The following is a 16,098-nucleotide window of genomic DNA, read 5'->3' as shown; positions in this document are numbered from 1 at the left end:
ACTTTCTAATTCCCCCTTGGCTCCAGAAGAAAGAAGTGGAAGGGAATGCTTGAAGGCTTGAAAGCTGAACAAATAGAAGTAACTGCCAGAGGTCCTGGGGTAGCTAGCAATGGTTCTGACCCCACAGCATGGAAGGGCCTTTGATAAATAGTGCTCTTCTAGCTCTATCTTCTCTCCTCTTCCATGGTCCCAAACTTTTCCTATTTATCTCTATACACCTCTTCTGCTTCTCTCTCTCTCCTTGTAGTTTACATCCTTGGTTTGAATGTGGGTAAAGGATTGGTTTATATACTAGTTAAGTTTGTATGGGTTCATTCTGGTATTTTTCAGATGTAATAAGTGTGCTTCAGATGTTGTAGATGTGTCATAAGGTTGGTTTTACTGCCTTTCATTGCAAAATTAAATTCAATTGGCTCTCCATATATTTGAGAAAAAGCTGAATTATGTTAACAGTTAGAGGCCAAGAAGCTGGCTCCAAACAAAGAGCAAAATAACTCCTCTATGTGGCTTCTCTGGGCGACCAGGAGCCTATGAACGGAAGCCTGGGAGCAAGTCCCCAGGGCAAGATTGGCCCTAAACCCTCTGCTATGGGTCCAGTCTCTTGAAAATGAAGAAGGGCAGGAAAAATGACCCCAGCTACTTAATTTTTTCCTGATCTATTGGCATAAATGGAAGATTTCTGTAATAGACTAATAGGTCCCAGAAGACCCTAGTAATAGACCACAAGCCCCCAAAATGCCTGAGTCTGTCTTGGCCTGACTCAGTCTTAGTCCTCCGTGTGTCCCCTCTTGGGTAAATTCCAAGAATAGGTTTCAGAACAAGGAAGTTCCCGAAAACCGCCTAGCCATGAAACAATGGAAATTTAACCAAGCTGAGTTTCCCAAGTTGTCCCTGTACCAACTGCCACGCTGTAACCCCCTGAGCCAACTACCCGCTGTAAGCCCTCCCCAAGCTAACTGCCACATTCTGCTTCTGTGTTTGTTTGCTTGCTTGCCACACAACACAAAAAGGGTACAAAAATCAACCTGCTCCTCACTTAGGGGGCTTCCTGTTCTTTGGAGCAGTGGTCCCCTGTGCAGGTGTAATAAATCACCATCTATTTTATACCTGAAGTGGTGTCCAAGTCTTTTCTTACAGGAGGCTACGGGTACAACATTGTGGAAGCCCCAGTGAGATTTCCCACCCTGGGGCCCTTGGATGCGTGGATTTGGAGCACAGGTCCCAAATTTACTGTTCAGGTGATTCCACTGTGGCAATTCAGGTGAGTCTGTTTGGATCTCTAGAGATTTGGGGGAAACTAAACAAGCTGGACGCAGCTGAAAGTTGGTTCCTGAGGCAGAGGAGAGATGTCTCCCTGTCTCTTTGAATTGTCCATCTGGACTGTCTTTACTCATCTTTGTCTGTCTGTGTCCACTTATCAATTTGTATGCAATGGCTCAGGGATCATCCACCCTGCTAACTCCCTTAGAATGTCTTCTTAGTAAATCTCTGATTTCAGCCACCGTTGCTCGAGGTTACGTGAGAAGGTGAAGCCAGGCACCTTATGTACCCTTTGTGAATTAGAATGGCCATCCTTTTGGACCTGATGGTACTCCTGTGAGTACCTTTAATCTTTCTGCTCTCTCCAGCATTTGGACGATTGTTTATGGTCATCCAGGCCACCTGGATCAGATCCCATACATTGCTATCTGGTTTGACATCACTTCTTAGGGACCATGTTATGCTCCGAAATATGCCAACCGTTTAACCCCCTCTCATATCCTTTTTGCCTCCCCATCAGGTGCTGCAAACGTGCACTGCTCCAACACAGAGCCCCTGAAGCCGAAAAGACAGGAACCTAAGGCCTCTGTGTTGCACCTTCCTCTAGAGGACCCCCTCCTCGACCCTCTCCTCCAACCCCAGTCTTTGTACCCCCCTCCATGTGATTCCCAGCCAGAGGCACCTGTGTCTTCGGCTCCCCCAGCACCGCAGGCCCAGGAAGCTGCAGGAGGACCCCCATGTGGCCCCTCCCAAACCAAGGGAGGAACCACATACCAGCTGTTCAGCCCAGACTCAACATCTGTTAAGCCGGAGTCAGTCCCCCTTCCTTGGCAGCCCCCATTTTACCCCTGTACCAGTTAGCCCCCACTCCGGCCCAAGGGGGTCAGCCGTTCATGGTATACGTCCCCTTTTCTACCAGTGATGTGTACAGTTGGAAAACCCCAAACCCCCCTATTTCAGAAAAACCACAAGGGTTAATCTATCTTCTTGAAACTATCTTTTTCACCCACCAACCCACTTGGGAGACTGTCAGCAACTTCTCCAGATTCTGTTCACCTCTAAAGAATGCTAGTGTATCTTGAGGGCAACCTAGAAAGCTGTTGAAGGGCCAGACAGGCAGCCACCACTGATGTGGCTCTTCTTGAGGCTTCTTTTCCAAGAGACCAACCCCAGTGGGACTCCAATTTGGACGGAGAGCTCTACTTGAGTACCTCCAGATTCTAATGAAGGGCCTTTGGGTGGCCTCTAAGAAGCTGACCAGTGAAGTTATTCAGGGACCCACTGAGAGCCCTGCAACTTTCCTAGAAAGGCTGTTAGAGGCCTATAAAACTTACCCCCCCATTGATCTGGAGGCCCCTGACAACCATCCAGTCATAAACATGACCTTCATTACACAGTTGGCCCCAGATATCAGGAGAAAGCTACAAAAACTAGAAGGTTTTGAAGGGAAAAATTTCAGTGAGTTTGTAGAAATAGCCCTACGGGTCTTTAACAGTCAGACTCTGTGGATGTGACCACTACTGAACAGTTGGCTAAAGTCTTTATAGCTGCCCTCCAGGAGCACTCTGCTCCCAGCGAGCTCCCCAAGACAAGGAGTCTCAACCCTCCCCAAAGCCAAATCAATGTGCCTATTGTAAAGAAATAGAACACTAGAAAAACGAATGCCCCCAAAGGGCAGTCAAGAAACAAGACACCTAAAATCGTCATTGGGGAAGACCTGGACTAAAGATGTCAGGGCTCCTTTCCCTTAGGCCCCCAGGAACCCATAATAACTTTAAAATTTCGGGGCCAACCTACTAGACACAGGTGCAACATTTTCAATATTAAAGAAATCGCAAGGACCTATCACAAAACAAGAGGCAGCAATTGTAGGTGCCACGGGGGAGCCCCAGGAGGTCCCCTAGACCACGGCCCTCATAACTGATTTGGGAAAAGGCACTATCACCCATTCCTTCTTAGTTATGCCAGACTGCCCATACCCCTTGTTAGGGCGAGACCTGTTGCAAAAACTCCATACCACTGTCTCCTTTGGGCGGGCTGGAGCCATCCTGTTGGTACCCAACAGCCTTGCCTATATCTTGTTCTCTACCCCCCTCGGGGACAAGTACCTGTTTTTCGAGGGACTTAACAAGATTCCAACTCAATAAGAGTGAATTTGTGCTTGGAAGTCACTGATTCCACAGGTATGGGCTGAGGACAACCCCAGGACTGGCAAGCCATCAGTAGCCAGTAGTAGTGCAGGTCTCCAGCAGAACCACCCAGTCTGAGTCTGTCAATTCCCCCTGTTCCGAGAAGCCAGGACAGGAATTGCAGTGAACATCACCTGACTCCGAAAGGCAGGCATATTAGTTTCCTGCAAATCGGCCTGGAATGCTCCCCTCCTTCCCGTTAAAAAGCCTGGTACATATGAATACCAACCTGTCCGGGACTTAAGGGAGGTAACTGCCCACACAGACATAATCAACCCACTGTCCTGAACCCCTACACTTTACTCAGCCTAATCCACACTTCTAGAATTTGGCGTTCAGTTCTTGACTTGAAAGAACTGAATTCTTCATAATTCCTCTCCCTCCTAGTCAACTTATTTTTGCTTTCGAGTGGGTGGGCCCGAAAAGCAGAAAAGCCGGACAACTGACTTGGACCCACCTGCCCCAGGGCTTCAAAAACTTCCCCACCTTATTCAATGAAGCCCTGAGCCTCCCATTTTGGGATGCTCATCAGGGAGTCTCCCTTTTACAATATGTCGATGTCTCCTGTTAGCTGCTGAGACAGAGCCAGAGTGTGAGCACACCACTATATAACCTCCTTCAAGAACTGGGGAAGCTGGGATGCTGCATCTCCACCAAAAAGGCACAAATATGCACCACAGTTGCAACCTACCTGGGGTATGAGCTACAAGGAGGCCAACATGCCCTTTCCAAGAGCTGGATCGAGGCCATCCTCCACATTCCTCTGCTGACTACTAAGAGGCAAGTATGCAAATTTCTGGGAGCAGTTGGATACTGTCGTTTGTGGATCCTGGGCTTTGCAGAAATAGCCAAACCCCTGTACATAAGCACAGGGGGAGGCAATAAGCCCCTTCCGTGGGGCCAGGCAGAACTGGATGCTTTCAACCAATTAAAGCATGCCCTCATTTCTGCACCTGCCCTGGCCCTGCCTGACATCAATAAGCCTTTTCAACTCTTCGTAGCTGAGACCAAGGGCGTAGCAAAAGGAATTCTTACCCCAAACCTAGGCTTCTGGAAAAGACCTGTCGCTTATCTCTCCAAGTGCCTAGATCCAGTCACCTCTGGGTGGCCGGGGTGCATGTGGCTGTCACTGCTACAGCTGTACTAGTCAGAGAAGCAAAAAAGCTAACTGTAGGCCAGGACCTGCAAGTGGTTGGGGGCCACACCATAGAAACTCTTCCTCCAGAGTCCCCCTGACCAATGGATCTCCAACTCCCATGTCACTCAGTACCAGGTACTACTTGATCCATCCTGAGTAACATACCTCAAAACAGCTATCTTAAACCTGGCCACCTTTTTGCTGGAGGACACTCTGACACAGCTCATTTATGATTGCTTGGACATGCTGGATACCCTTTACTGCCTACAACCGGACTTAAAGGACACACCCCTCCAGACTGCTGACCTTGACCTGTTCATAGAAGGCAGCAGTTATATCCATGAAGGTAAACGCATAGCCAGAGCAGCTGTTATCTCGCACACAGAGGTCCTTTGGGAACAGACATTGGGACATGGGGTTTCAGCTCAAAAAGTAGAACTTACCGCCCTCACACAAGCCTTGCAGCTAGCTAAGGGGAAAGCAGCCAACATATACACAGACAGCCAGTACACGTTTGCCACAGTTCATGTCCAAAGTGCCTTTATAAAGACTCCTAACTTGGGCGGCGCCTGTGGCTCAAGGAGTAAGGCGCCGGTCCCATATGCTGGAGGTGGCGGGTTCAAACCTAGCCCCGGCCAAAAACCACAAAAAATAAAATAAAATAAAATAAAGACTCCTAACTTCTGAAGGAAAGGACATTAAACACAAAGAAGAAATCTTGGCCCTCATGGAAGCCCTTTGGCTGCCAAAGCAACTTGCCATCAGCCATTGCCAACGGATGCCAGCAAACAGACTTACCTGTTGCCAAAGGAAATGCTGTAGCCCATCGAACAGCAAAAGGAGCTGCCCTAAAACCAGTGGGGCTTTCCCACATTCTTCCTGCCTTACCAGATCGCTTACTGCCACCATCACCAGTCTACTCTGCAACAGACCAAGAAGAAAGAAAATGCCTGGATTGTCTGCCAGGTCCCCGAGGCTGGTTCGTCTGTCCAGATGGATGCCCCTTCCTCCCTGAAACATTAGGATAGCAACTAGTTGACCAACTACACCACCTAAGAGCCACAAAACTCAGCCAACTCATCTCCAGACATCTGTATGTTCCCCACCTCTGCAAGTGGACAAAAGATGCAGCTTCCAGATGTCTCCCACGTAACAAAGTAAATGCAACCCAGGTACCACATCATGTGGGGACACGCCTCCGGGGCACAAATCCAGGATAACATTGGGAACTCAACTTCACCAAAATCAAACCAGGATGTTACAGTTACAAATACTTTTTAGTTTTAATTGACACTTTTTCAGGGTGGCAAGACGCATTCCCTTGTAAAAAAGAAAAAGCCCTAACAGTGACAAAGCACCTTCTCACTGACATTATCCCCCGGTTTGGGTTATCCCTCACTCTGGGATCTGACAATGGCCTGGCCTTCATTGCCCAGGTCTCTAAAAACCTGGCAACCACATTAAAAATTACTTGGAAATTACATTGTGCCTATAGACCTCAGAGCTCAGGACAGGTAGAAAGGATGAATAGAACCTTAAAGGAAACCTTAACCAAATTACAGATAGAAACTGGCAGCAACTGGGTTGCTCCCCTCTACTCTTTTATGGACTCGATGCACCCCTTCCAGGGATAAACACCCTTTGAAATACTCCATGGTACCCTGCCCCCTATAATCCCAAGCTAACTGATGAACTATTAGCCCCCATCCATAACCATAAACTTTTAAGTTCATCACAGGCCCTGCAAAAACTCCGCTTAAACCTTCAAGATGTAAGTCAGTTGACCGCATTAGAGCCCACCAGTGCCTCACCATTAAACCAACTTCACAACCTCCAACCTGGAGATTGGACTTGGGTAAAAAAACATAACCCAGAAACCTTAGGCCCCCCACACCCCCCCCCCATGGGAAGGTCCGTACCCTGTATTCTAACTACCCCTACAGCCATAAAGGTTGGAGGAAAGAAACTGTGGATTCACTACTGTCACACCAAGAACACATCCCTTCAACATGGCATCTGGACACCACTATAGACCCCTTCAAACTCTGGCTGTGCAAATCTCCCTCCTCATCTTCACCTACCTGCTGCACACCGGCATCAACCAAGGAGTTGGCAGAAGGGGCTACTATTATAATAAACATCAACTCATCCCCATAACTGGATTCTCTCCAGAACCAAAGACGACACTGAAATCACCCACGCATTTGCAACCAATACCCAACCAGCTTTCTTCTTCGACCTTTGCATGCTGCTTGGCCACACCTTCACTGAGGCCTCAGATTCAGGGGAAGGAGATCTAGAGTGGGGCTGCATAAGCCAAATATCAGTCTCAGATGTCCAAGACTCAGACTATTATCTATGCCCTTCAGATGGGAAATAATGCAGAGGGGCAGGGGATTACTACTGTAGAGAATGGGGCTGTGAAACCTTGGCATTGTGAGGGGTAACTAAAGACCTACACATAGGGCTTCACAGAATTAATTCAGGTGTCTGTACCCACTGTAAGAACTGCATTAAAGATTGGTGGAAAGAAGAATGGAAAACAGGCTGGACTTGGGGGATTAGATTTTATATCACTGGACGGGACCCTGGTACTTTATTTACCATCCAGAAAATCCCCCATCCACATCCTGTCAAGCCAATAGGTCCAAACCTCTTCCTTAATCTAGAGCCCTCTAAGGCTCCCCCCAAGCCTCCTCCTAAAACTCCCCCACCAACTTTAATACCCACTATCCCAAACCAAGTACCGTTACCTGTCATTACCACTCCTAGTCCTTCATCCCCCATATTAACTCTTTTAGATGCCGTGTTCAAATTTGCTAACACCACAAATGCCAATCTAACCCTTCAATGATTGCTGGATGTGCCTAAACCCAGCCCCACCTTACTATGTAGGAATTGCTACATCGTAAGGTGGGGCTACAAATGCAACCCTCGAATCTTCCCCAGTGCAAATATTAAATGCATCAGCCCATGTGTTGAGTAGAAATGACAGCCTATGTACCTGGGGCTCCACCCCTACCTTAACCTTAGGAGATGTACAAGGACAAGGACTGTGTATAATATCCCTGGGTACCTATTAAGTTCTTCCCCTTACGAAGACAATTGTCGACTATCCAACTTCCCAACTTTACCCACCCTACCACTTTGTACTATTTAGTTGCCCCTAAAGGAACTTGGTTCACATGCTATACTGGATTAACTCCTTGCATAAATTCTCTAATCCTGTATAACACTCCTCAGATCTGTATTTTAACCCATATTATCCCTCAAGTTTACTTATATTCTGGAGAAGGAGGATGAGAACATGTTTGGATTACAGAGACAAACTAGGGCTCCCATCTGGTGCCCCTAGTGGTAGGCATAGGGTTAGCAGGCTCCACAGCAATGAATGCTATAGCCTTAGCAAATGGGCCCCTCAGCCCCAGTTTCAGAGCACTCACAAACCAAATAGATTCAGATCTCCGGAACCTAGAAACGTCCATTGCCCACTTAGAAAAATCTTTAAACTTGTTAACAGAAGTATTTCTCCAGAACAGAAGAGGCCTAGATTTATTATTAAAACAAGGAGGACTCTGCATGGCTCTAGGAGAAACGTGTTTACACCAACCACTCTGGAGTCATAAGGGACTGCTTAGCATTAGTCAGAAAAAATTTACAGGAATGAGAAGAAGTATGAAAGAAAACAATAATTGGTCTGAATCATTATTTAACTGGTCCCCATGGCTTACCACCCTCTTATCAGCCATAGCTGGACCACTCCTTCTAATCGGACTAACCTGTGGCCCCATCATCTTTAACCACCTCATGGCGTTCATACAACAGAGACTCCAAAGTATAATACTGATGTTATTACATACCCACTATTAGCCCCTCCCCAGTGATGCAGATGAATCAACTATTTGATCCCCAAAAGACCAGTGGGGAATGCAATAGAATAATAGCTCCCAGAAGACCCTAGTAATAGACCACCAGCCCCCAAAAGGCCCCAGTCTGTCTCAGCCTTAGTCCCCTGCATGTCCCCTCTTGGGTAAATTCCAAGAACAGGTTTCAGAACAAAGAAGTTCCTGAAAACCCCCTAGCCATGAAACAATGGAAACTTACCCAAGCTGAGTTTCCCAAGCTACCAAGCTGAGTTCCCCAAGCTGTCCCTGTGCCAACCGCCATGCTGTAACCCCTGAGCCAACCACCACGCTGTAACCCCACCCCAACCTAACTGCCACATTCTGCTTCTGTGTTTGTTTGCTTGCTTGCCACACAACACAAAAAGGGTATAAAAAATCAAGCTGCTCCTCCTTTGGGGGCTGCCCATTCTTTGGAGCAGCGATCCCCTGTGCAGGTGTAATAAATCATCATCTGTTTTATACCTGAAGTGGGGTCTGAGTCTTCCTAGAAGAGGCGATGGGTACAACAGTTCAAAGTCATTCTAGATTTCTCTAAGACTTCGCCTAGTTGTAGCTGATTATAATGCAAATTTTAAAGTGTCTCTCAACCCTCAGTTTAATTATTGTTGCCTTTCCAACTTTTTGGGAAAGAGGTTGGAAAGCACAGCATTTAAGACCTGCTCATAATAAAAAACCTATTTTGCTTTGTTACTGAGAATTTAGAAGAAGCTTGTAGAAATAATGAAAGGTTCAATGTGCAAACACTGCATAGCTGTTTTCTCCAGGGCAGGTCTCATCCCCACTTTGCTTGACACTCACTCTGAAGCAGGCACAGAAAGGGGCAGAACTTGCATCAAGTGAGACCAGGTTCCCTGATACCTTATTTCTCAGGCTGTGCTTCTGGCAAGTAATAAGCACAGGAGAACCAATGGGTACTAAGCACTACACTAGTAGGAGTGGCTAATTCCAGACAAGTGCAGGGGCTGAGGAGCCCACTCTCCTCAGGTATTCTTCCCCAAGCATTGGAAGGATGCTTCCTTTTGTTTGGCCAGAGGCTTTTTGAGTTGTGTCAGAGGACACTTTGACAATCCAGGAATACAAGGTGGGATTGATTTATATGCTGGATGTTTGTTCTTGCCAAGACAACTGTCACCAGGTGGGACCAAGCTCCCAGATACTTGATATTTTGGCCTGTGCTGCCAGAACTCCACTCCGCTGGGCTATGTTGGGATGTGTAGATCTCCAGTCACTGAAAAAAGAATGTATGGTTTTCTTCTGCACCCAGCCCTGGCCTCAGTATCAACTCTCCACTGATGAACAGTGGCCCCCAGAGGGTACTTTAAATTATTACACATTTTTCAGTTAGATAATTTTTGTTAACAAGAAAAAAGATAAGTGGTCTGAAGTGCCCTATGTGCAAACTTTCTTATCACTCAGGGGCAACCCCCAACTGTGTAAGACCTGTCAGATAGATTCAGCTCTCCTGGCTGTAGTGACTTCCCCAAATGGTTAGGGATTCCTGAGAGAGATGCTGTTACCACCTAATTCAAAGCCACCATGTAGTTCTCCCACACCTTCCTCCATGTGTTCAGAAAACCCCAGGAGGGAGGCTGTCCCGAGAGTTTTTCTGGTCCTAATGGGACCAGAAGGCAACCATATCCATCTTTGTGTCTCTTAGTGGAGACTGCCAGTGTCGAAAGGGAAAGTGTGCAAGTATCCACTCTATTTTCTCTGGCAGATTTCAAGCAAATTAAGGTTGATTTGGGATAAGTACATAGATGTTCTCCAGGGGTTGGGACAAAGCTTTGACCTCTTGTGGAGAGATATAATGCTACTACTAGATCAAACTTAACTTTTAATGAGAAAAATGAAGTCTTGGAGGAAGCTAGAAAGTGGGGTGATTTATGGTTCATGCCCAATACTGATGGCAATGTGTCTCCTGAGGAAAGGGACAGATACCCCATGGAAAGACAGGTAGTTCCCTTTGAGGATCCCAACTGGGACCCTGAGAAACAAGGTGACTGGTGATTTAAGGGGGGGGTAGACGGAGGGGGATCAGTGGGATCACACCTGTGGTGCATCTTACAGGGGTATTTGCAAAAGTTGGTAAATGTAGAATGTAAATGTTTTGGCACAGTAACTGAGATAACGCCAGAAAGGCTATGTTAACCACTGTGATAAAAATGTGTCAAATGGTTTATGAAGCGAGTGTATGATGCCCCATGTTCATATCAATGTATACAGTTACGATTTAATAAAAAAAATAAATAAATAAACATTTTCTAACATGTATCCTAAAAGGTATATGTTGATCCAAGAAAAAAACCTATGAACTATTCTAAGTTGTCTACTATTCACCAGGAGCAAAATGAGACTCCCTTAGCCTTTCTTAAGCAGCTTAGGGGGGCAATGAGAAACACACCCAGTTAACACCCGACTCCTTAGAGGGCCAAATTAAAAGGTAAACTTATCACTCAGGCAGCCCCAGACATTTGAAGAAAACTCCAGAAATTGGCTCTAGGCCCAGATCATAACCTGGAGAATCTTCTTAAAATGGCCACTATGGTTTTTTATAATGAAGATGAGGAAGAAGAGAAGGAAAAAGAGAGAAGGGATAAAAAAAGAATGATAGCTCTAGTAATGGTACTCCAACAAACAGGGACCATTGAAGGGCAGAAGGAAGTCAGAGGGGCTAAGAACAAGTGCTTCCAATGTGGTCAGGCTGGCCACTTCAGGAAGGACTGCTTCCAGCAGGACCGCCTGTCAGGCAAGCCACTGGGCCCCTGTCCAGAGTGCAAGGGTGACCACTGAAGGGTGGTGGCCTGTCCTCAGAGGCAAAGGCCTCCTGGAACAGTGATTCCATCAGCACCCAAACTGGATGAGGGTGCCCAGGGCAGATTCTCATGGCTCCAGCTTGTGTCATCGCTCCTCAAGTGCCCCAGGTTTGCCTCATAGTGGAGGGCCAGAGGACAGAATTTCTTCTGGACACCGGAGCAATCTTTTCTGTACTCCTCTCTATCCCTGGTCTTTTATCCCCCAAATCTGTAGTTGTACAGGGGGTGTCTGGAAAGCCAGTTACCAAATTTTTCTCTCAGCCTTTAAGCTGCAATTAGGGTGACTGGCTGTTCTTTCACACCTTCCTAATCATGCCTGAAAGTCCTGCCTCCCTTTGGGGGAGGGACATACCAACTAAAATAGGAACAACCATTTATGTGAATATGGGACAGGAACCTTTACTATGCCTTCCCTTAGTAGAGACAAAAATTAACCCAGAAGTGTGGTCAGGTGGGAAAATAAAATTCCCAACACCTTTTTGCTTTTGAAGACCCCTCTGACTCCAACATCCAGCTCACATGGACTGTGTTACCCAAGGGATTTAGAGACAGCCCTCACTTGTTTGGACAAGCTCTAGACAAAGACTTGAGTCATTTTTCATATCCTACAACTCTTATTTAGTAGGGAGATGACATTCTTTTGGGAGCGCCAGATGCAGAGAAATGCCGCAAAGCTACTTAAGCTCTATTAAACTTTCTAGCTGATTGTGGGTTCAAAGTTTCAAAGGCTAAGGCACAATTATGTGTACCTGAAGTTTGCTATTCAGGTCTCCAGATTTCATAGGGGAAGACAGCCGTTGGCAAAGAAAGAATAAGACCAATGGTTCACCCTAAACTTCAAACCCTCAGATTCAAGGCTTAGGAATTACAGGCTTTTATAGACTCTGGAAAGCCACCGTGGCACAATGAAGATGAAGGCTGGTGCTCCCACTGGCTGAGGGGGAGATCCTGAGGCCTCTCCAGTCCACTGAGGGCACAACACCAGCCTGTGTTGCTTGTCATGCCAGGGAGGTAGTACACGAGTGCACGTATTAGAAGTGTAACATTTGCGCGAGTCTGGGGCTCACATGACTCTTCTCTTTTTTTTTTTTTGTAGAGACAGAGTTTCACTTTGGGTAGGGTGCCATGGCATCACACAGCTCACAGCAACTTCCAACTCCTGGGCTTCCGCGATTCTCCTGCCTCAGCCTCCCGAGTACAACGCCCGCCACAATGCCCAGCTATTTTTTGGTTGCAGTTGAGAAGGCAACCAAAAAAGGGAACCAAAAACTGGAGAATCTTCACAGAATCTTCACCACACACCCTAATCCCTTCTAAGTTTTGGCCGGGTTTGAACCCGCCACCCTTGGTATATGGGACCGGCGCCCTGCTCACTGAGCCACAGGCGCCACCCATGACTCTTCTCTTTAATTCACCTTCCCCAACCCCAACTTGGGAAGGTCCCTTTCCTGTTATCTTGTTTTATACAGCTTTTAAATTATGGGAATAAATTCCTGGATACATTAGTCATGAGTAAAATCCTGAAATCCATCACCTCCTACAGAAGGAGACCATGAAGAGAATCAACTACAGTCCACCTATGCTTGTGAGCCTAAAGAAAATTTGACAGCAACAAAAGTGTTAATACAGTTTTCTGTCAAAATCAACCCCCTCCTTTCATGGTTCTAACCTTGCCTTTTAATGTACTAATCAGATTTATGTCTTTCAGAGATATCATCAAACCACAAACAGTGAAAAGGGTTCCAGCCCAGACCTGACTCTATTGTGGACCCCTGAATCATCACTCATCTGAAGAGACCCTAACTATCCACTTCTGTTGATATAGGGTTCCCTCATTCCAGCCTGAACAAGGGACCCCGGTTTTCTGGGCTTGGGCAATTTCATGAAGACAATACACTAACATTTTACACCAAGCTAGAAGAATCAACCTAAGTTTCTATTTACTGTGAACCCTAGATCAACCTCCTCTGAGGAATCTTTGCTTCCCCATATCACTGTCCATCTTCACCAGGAAGCAATTTGGAGTGGTCAGAGCCCCTTTTTCCTACCAGCAATTAGAGCTTCTATTTGGAGAGGGAGGATTATACAGGATTCCACCACTCAGGGCTAGACAGGGAGCCCCTCATTCTCTAGGCCCAGGTGAGCTCAGGTCAGACCCCTATCTCCTGGCACAAGCAGACTGCCTTTTGGGGGACACACCCTCTGGGCTCTGATAAGGTCATGAACAAAGCAGCCTGTGATGGTTTTTAGGATGGTTCCAACATCTTTGGAAGGAGCACACATCCTAATCCCTTCTCAGGGACAATGATTGTAAAGGACCAACTGCCAGCCATGTTTAATACTATAGACTTAAGACCCCTAGATGAAAGAGCCCACATGGAGACTCCCAAGTGAGTTCTTCAGTTCTTTCCCCCTTCCAGAAGCTCTGGTGCTCTTTACTGATTCTGTATTCCTTTCTAACTTCTAATAAAAGTCCTATCTTACCACTGATCTCTGGTCTGTGGGTTCATTCTTTGAATCCCTGAGACCAAGGACCTACTGAAGAGTGATCGGTACAACCAGACATTATGTGCCTTTGTTGCAGGAAGACTAGGCACAAACGGACAGAAAGAGCACCCAAACACCATGTTTATAAGAGGAAGGTCTTTATTCACTGCTAGTAGGAATGTAAATTAATATATTCCTTTTAGAATGATATATGGAGAACACTTAGAGATTTAAAAATAGATCCGCCATTCAATCCTGTAATCCCTCTACTGGGCATATACCCAGAAGACCAAAAATCACACCATAACAAAGATATTCGTATCAGAATATTTATTGCAGCCCTATTCATAATTGCTAAGTCATGGAAAAAGACCCATCAATCCACAAATGGATTAATAAATTGTGGTATATGTACACCATGGAATATTATGCAGCCTTAAAGAAAGATGGAGACTTTACCTCTTTCATGTTTACATGGATGGAGCTGGAACATATTCTTCTTAGTAAAGTATCTCGAGAATGGAAGAAAAAGTACCCAATGTACTCACCCTTATTATGAAACTAATGTAGGACCTTCACATGAAAGCTATAACCCAGTTACAACCTAAGAATAAGAAGAAAGGGGAAAGGGATAGGAGGGAGGGGGAAGAAGGGGGATTAATGGGATTACACCTGCAGTGCATCTTACAAGGGTATATGTGAATCCTACTAAATGTGGAATGTAAAGTTCTTAGCAAAATAACTAAGAAAATGCTACAAAAGCTATGTTAACTAATGTGATGAAAATGTGTCAAACGATCTATGAACCAAGTGTATGGTGCCCCATGATCATACTAATGTACACAGCTATGGTTTAATAAAAAAAAAAAAATATGGGGAAAGGACCAAGAGAGGGGAAGGGAGGGGGGAGGTAAAGGTGGAGGGAGGGTAATGGGTGGGGCCGCACCTATTGTGCATCTTAGAATGGGTACAGGCAAAACTTACTAAATGCAGAATACAAATGTCTACACACAATAACTAAGAAAATGCCATAAAGGCTATGTTGAACAGTTTGATGAGAATATTTCAGATTGTATATGAAACCAGCACATTGTACCCCTTGATTGCACTACTGTACACGGCTATGATTTAACAATAAAAAAATTATTTTTCATTTACACGTTGAAAGGTAAATATAACTGTTTCTCTAACCAACTTTAATACAGACTTCAGCATAGCCTTATCTTTTTGCAAATAATATAATCATGTCAAAAGTATATTCAGGATGTCAGCAAGATGACAAAATAGGAAGTAGCAGACCCCACTTCCCACTTCTCCCACAGAAACTTCAAATATCAACTATCCAGAGACCAGAAATCTTTTGGAAAACACCATACTTTGAAATAAGTTTGAAGCTCCAGCATGGGTTGCAGAACTAAATGAAATCCAAATTACAAGGGCAAGAAGAATGGTTTTACTCTGACTGCACCATCCTGTTCTTCCTTTAAATTGTCATAGTGCCAGACAGAAAGAATTTCCCTGGGGCCATGGTTTCTACATGGGAAAAGAGAAATCACAGGCAGTCATTCAGCTTAGCTTCCCTAGTATTCTGAGAAGTTTCCCTAGAAGCCCACTCTAGTCTCACTTCACAGGAAACACCTAGGAGAAATGGCATGGGTAGACCACCTGGGGTCAGGAAGAAACAAAGTTGGCAGAAATCACAGTAATAAGCACATGGTGTTATCTTTGTATTCCTGCAAGATGTAGTAGATTGGAGATAGGAGCCAACTACATAGCCCACCCTCAAAGCTGAGCGTTGCTTTCAGAAGCACGTTGGGAAGTTTAATTTAGCTTGAGTTTCTAGAGAATCTAGCCTTCATGCCCAGCTTCAGATGCTACACCAAGGACACCACCTAAGCAGAAATATTGCCACCTCCACACATTTCAGCAAGGTGGAAGGGCTAGTCAACAACACATAAATCATTCACCATAATCAGGTGGGATGTATATCTGGGATGCAAGGATGGTTCAACATACGCAAATGAATACATGTGATACATCACATTAACAGAATGAAAAGTAAAAGCCATACGATTATCTGATTAGATGCAGAAAATAATATTTGACAGAATTCAATATCTTTTTATAATAAAAACTCTCACCACATTCAGTATAAAAATAATGTATCTTAACACTATAAAGTTTATACAGGAGAAGCCCACATCTAACTTGTACTCAATGGTAGAAACCTGGAAGTCGAAGTGTGGGGACTCCAGCCGCTGGCCAGCCGCGACGCATTCTGGGAAAGCAGCAGCACCAAAGCCAAG

At 45.5% G+C, this 16,098-nt stretch overlaps 1 protein-coding gene across 1 annotated transcript in view; it reads left to right on the top strand.

Annotated features, from left to right (window-relative positions):
• LOC128579082 (protein Shroom2-like) overlaps positions 1-13,904 on the top strand; it is a 181,957-nt gene extending 168,053 nt beyond the window's left edge. Inside the window, 2 exon segments of the mRNA XM_053581357.1 lie at positions 1,138-1,238; positions 12,402-13,904. Of these exon segments, the coding sequence (XP_053437332.1) occupies positions 1,138-1,238; positions 12,402-12,424 (124 nt within the window). The 3' untranslated portion in view covers positions 12,425-13,904.
• The last annotated feature ends 2,194 nt before the right edge of the window (positions 13,905-16,098 follow it).

The sequence above is a fragment of the Nycticebus coucang genome, chromosome Y, assembly GCF_027406575.1.
Source record: "Nycticebus coucang isolate mNycCou1 chromosome Y, mNycCou1.pri, whole genome shotgun sequence".
In the NCBI taxonomy this organism is placed as follows: Eukaryota; Metazoa; Chordata; class Mammalia; order Primates; family Lorisidae; genus Nycticebus; species Nycticebus coucang.
The sequence above is the reverse complement of the archived record's forward strand: the minus strand, read 5'-3'. Positions and strand labels throughout refer to the sequence as shown.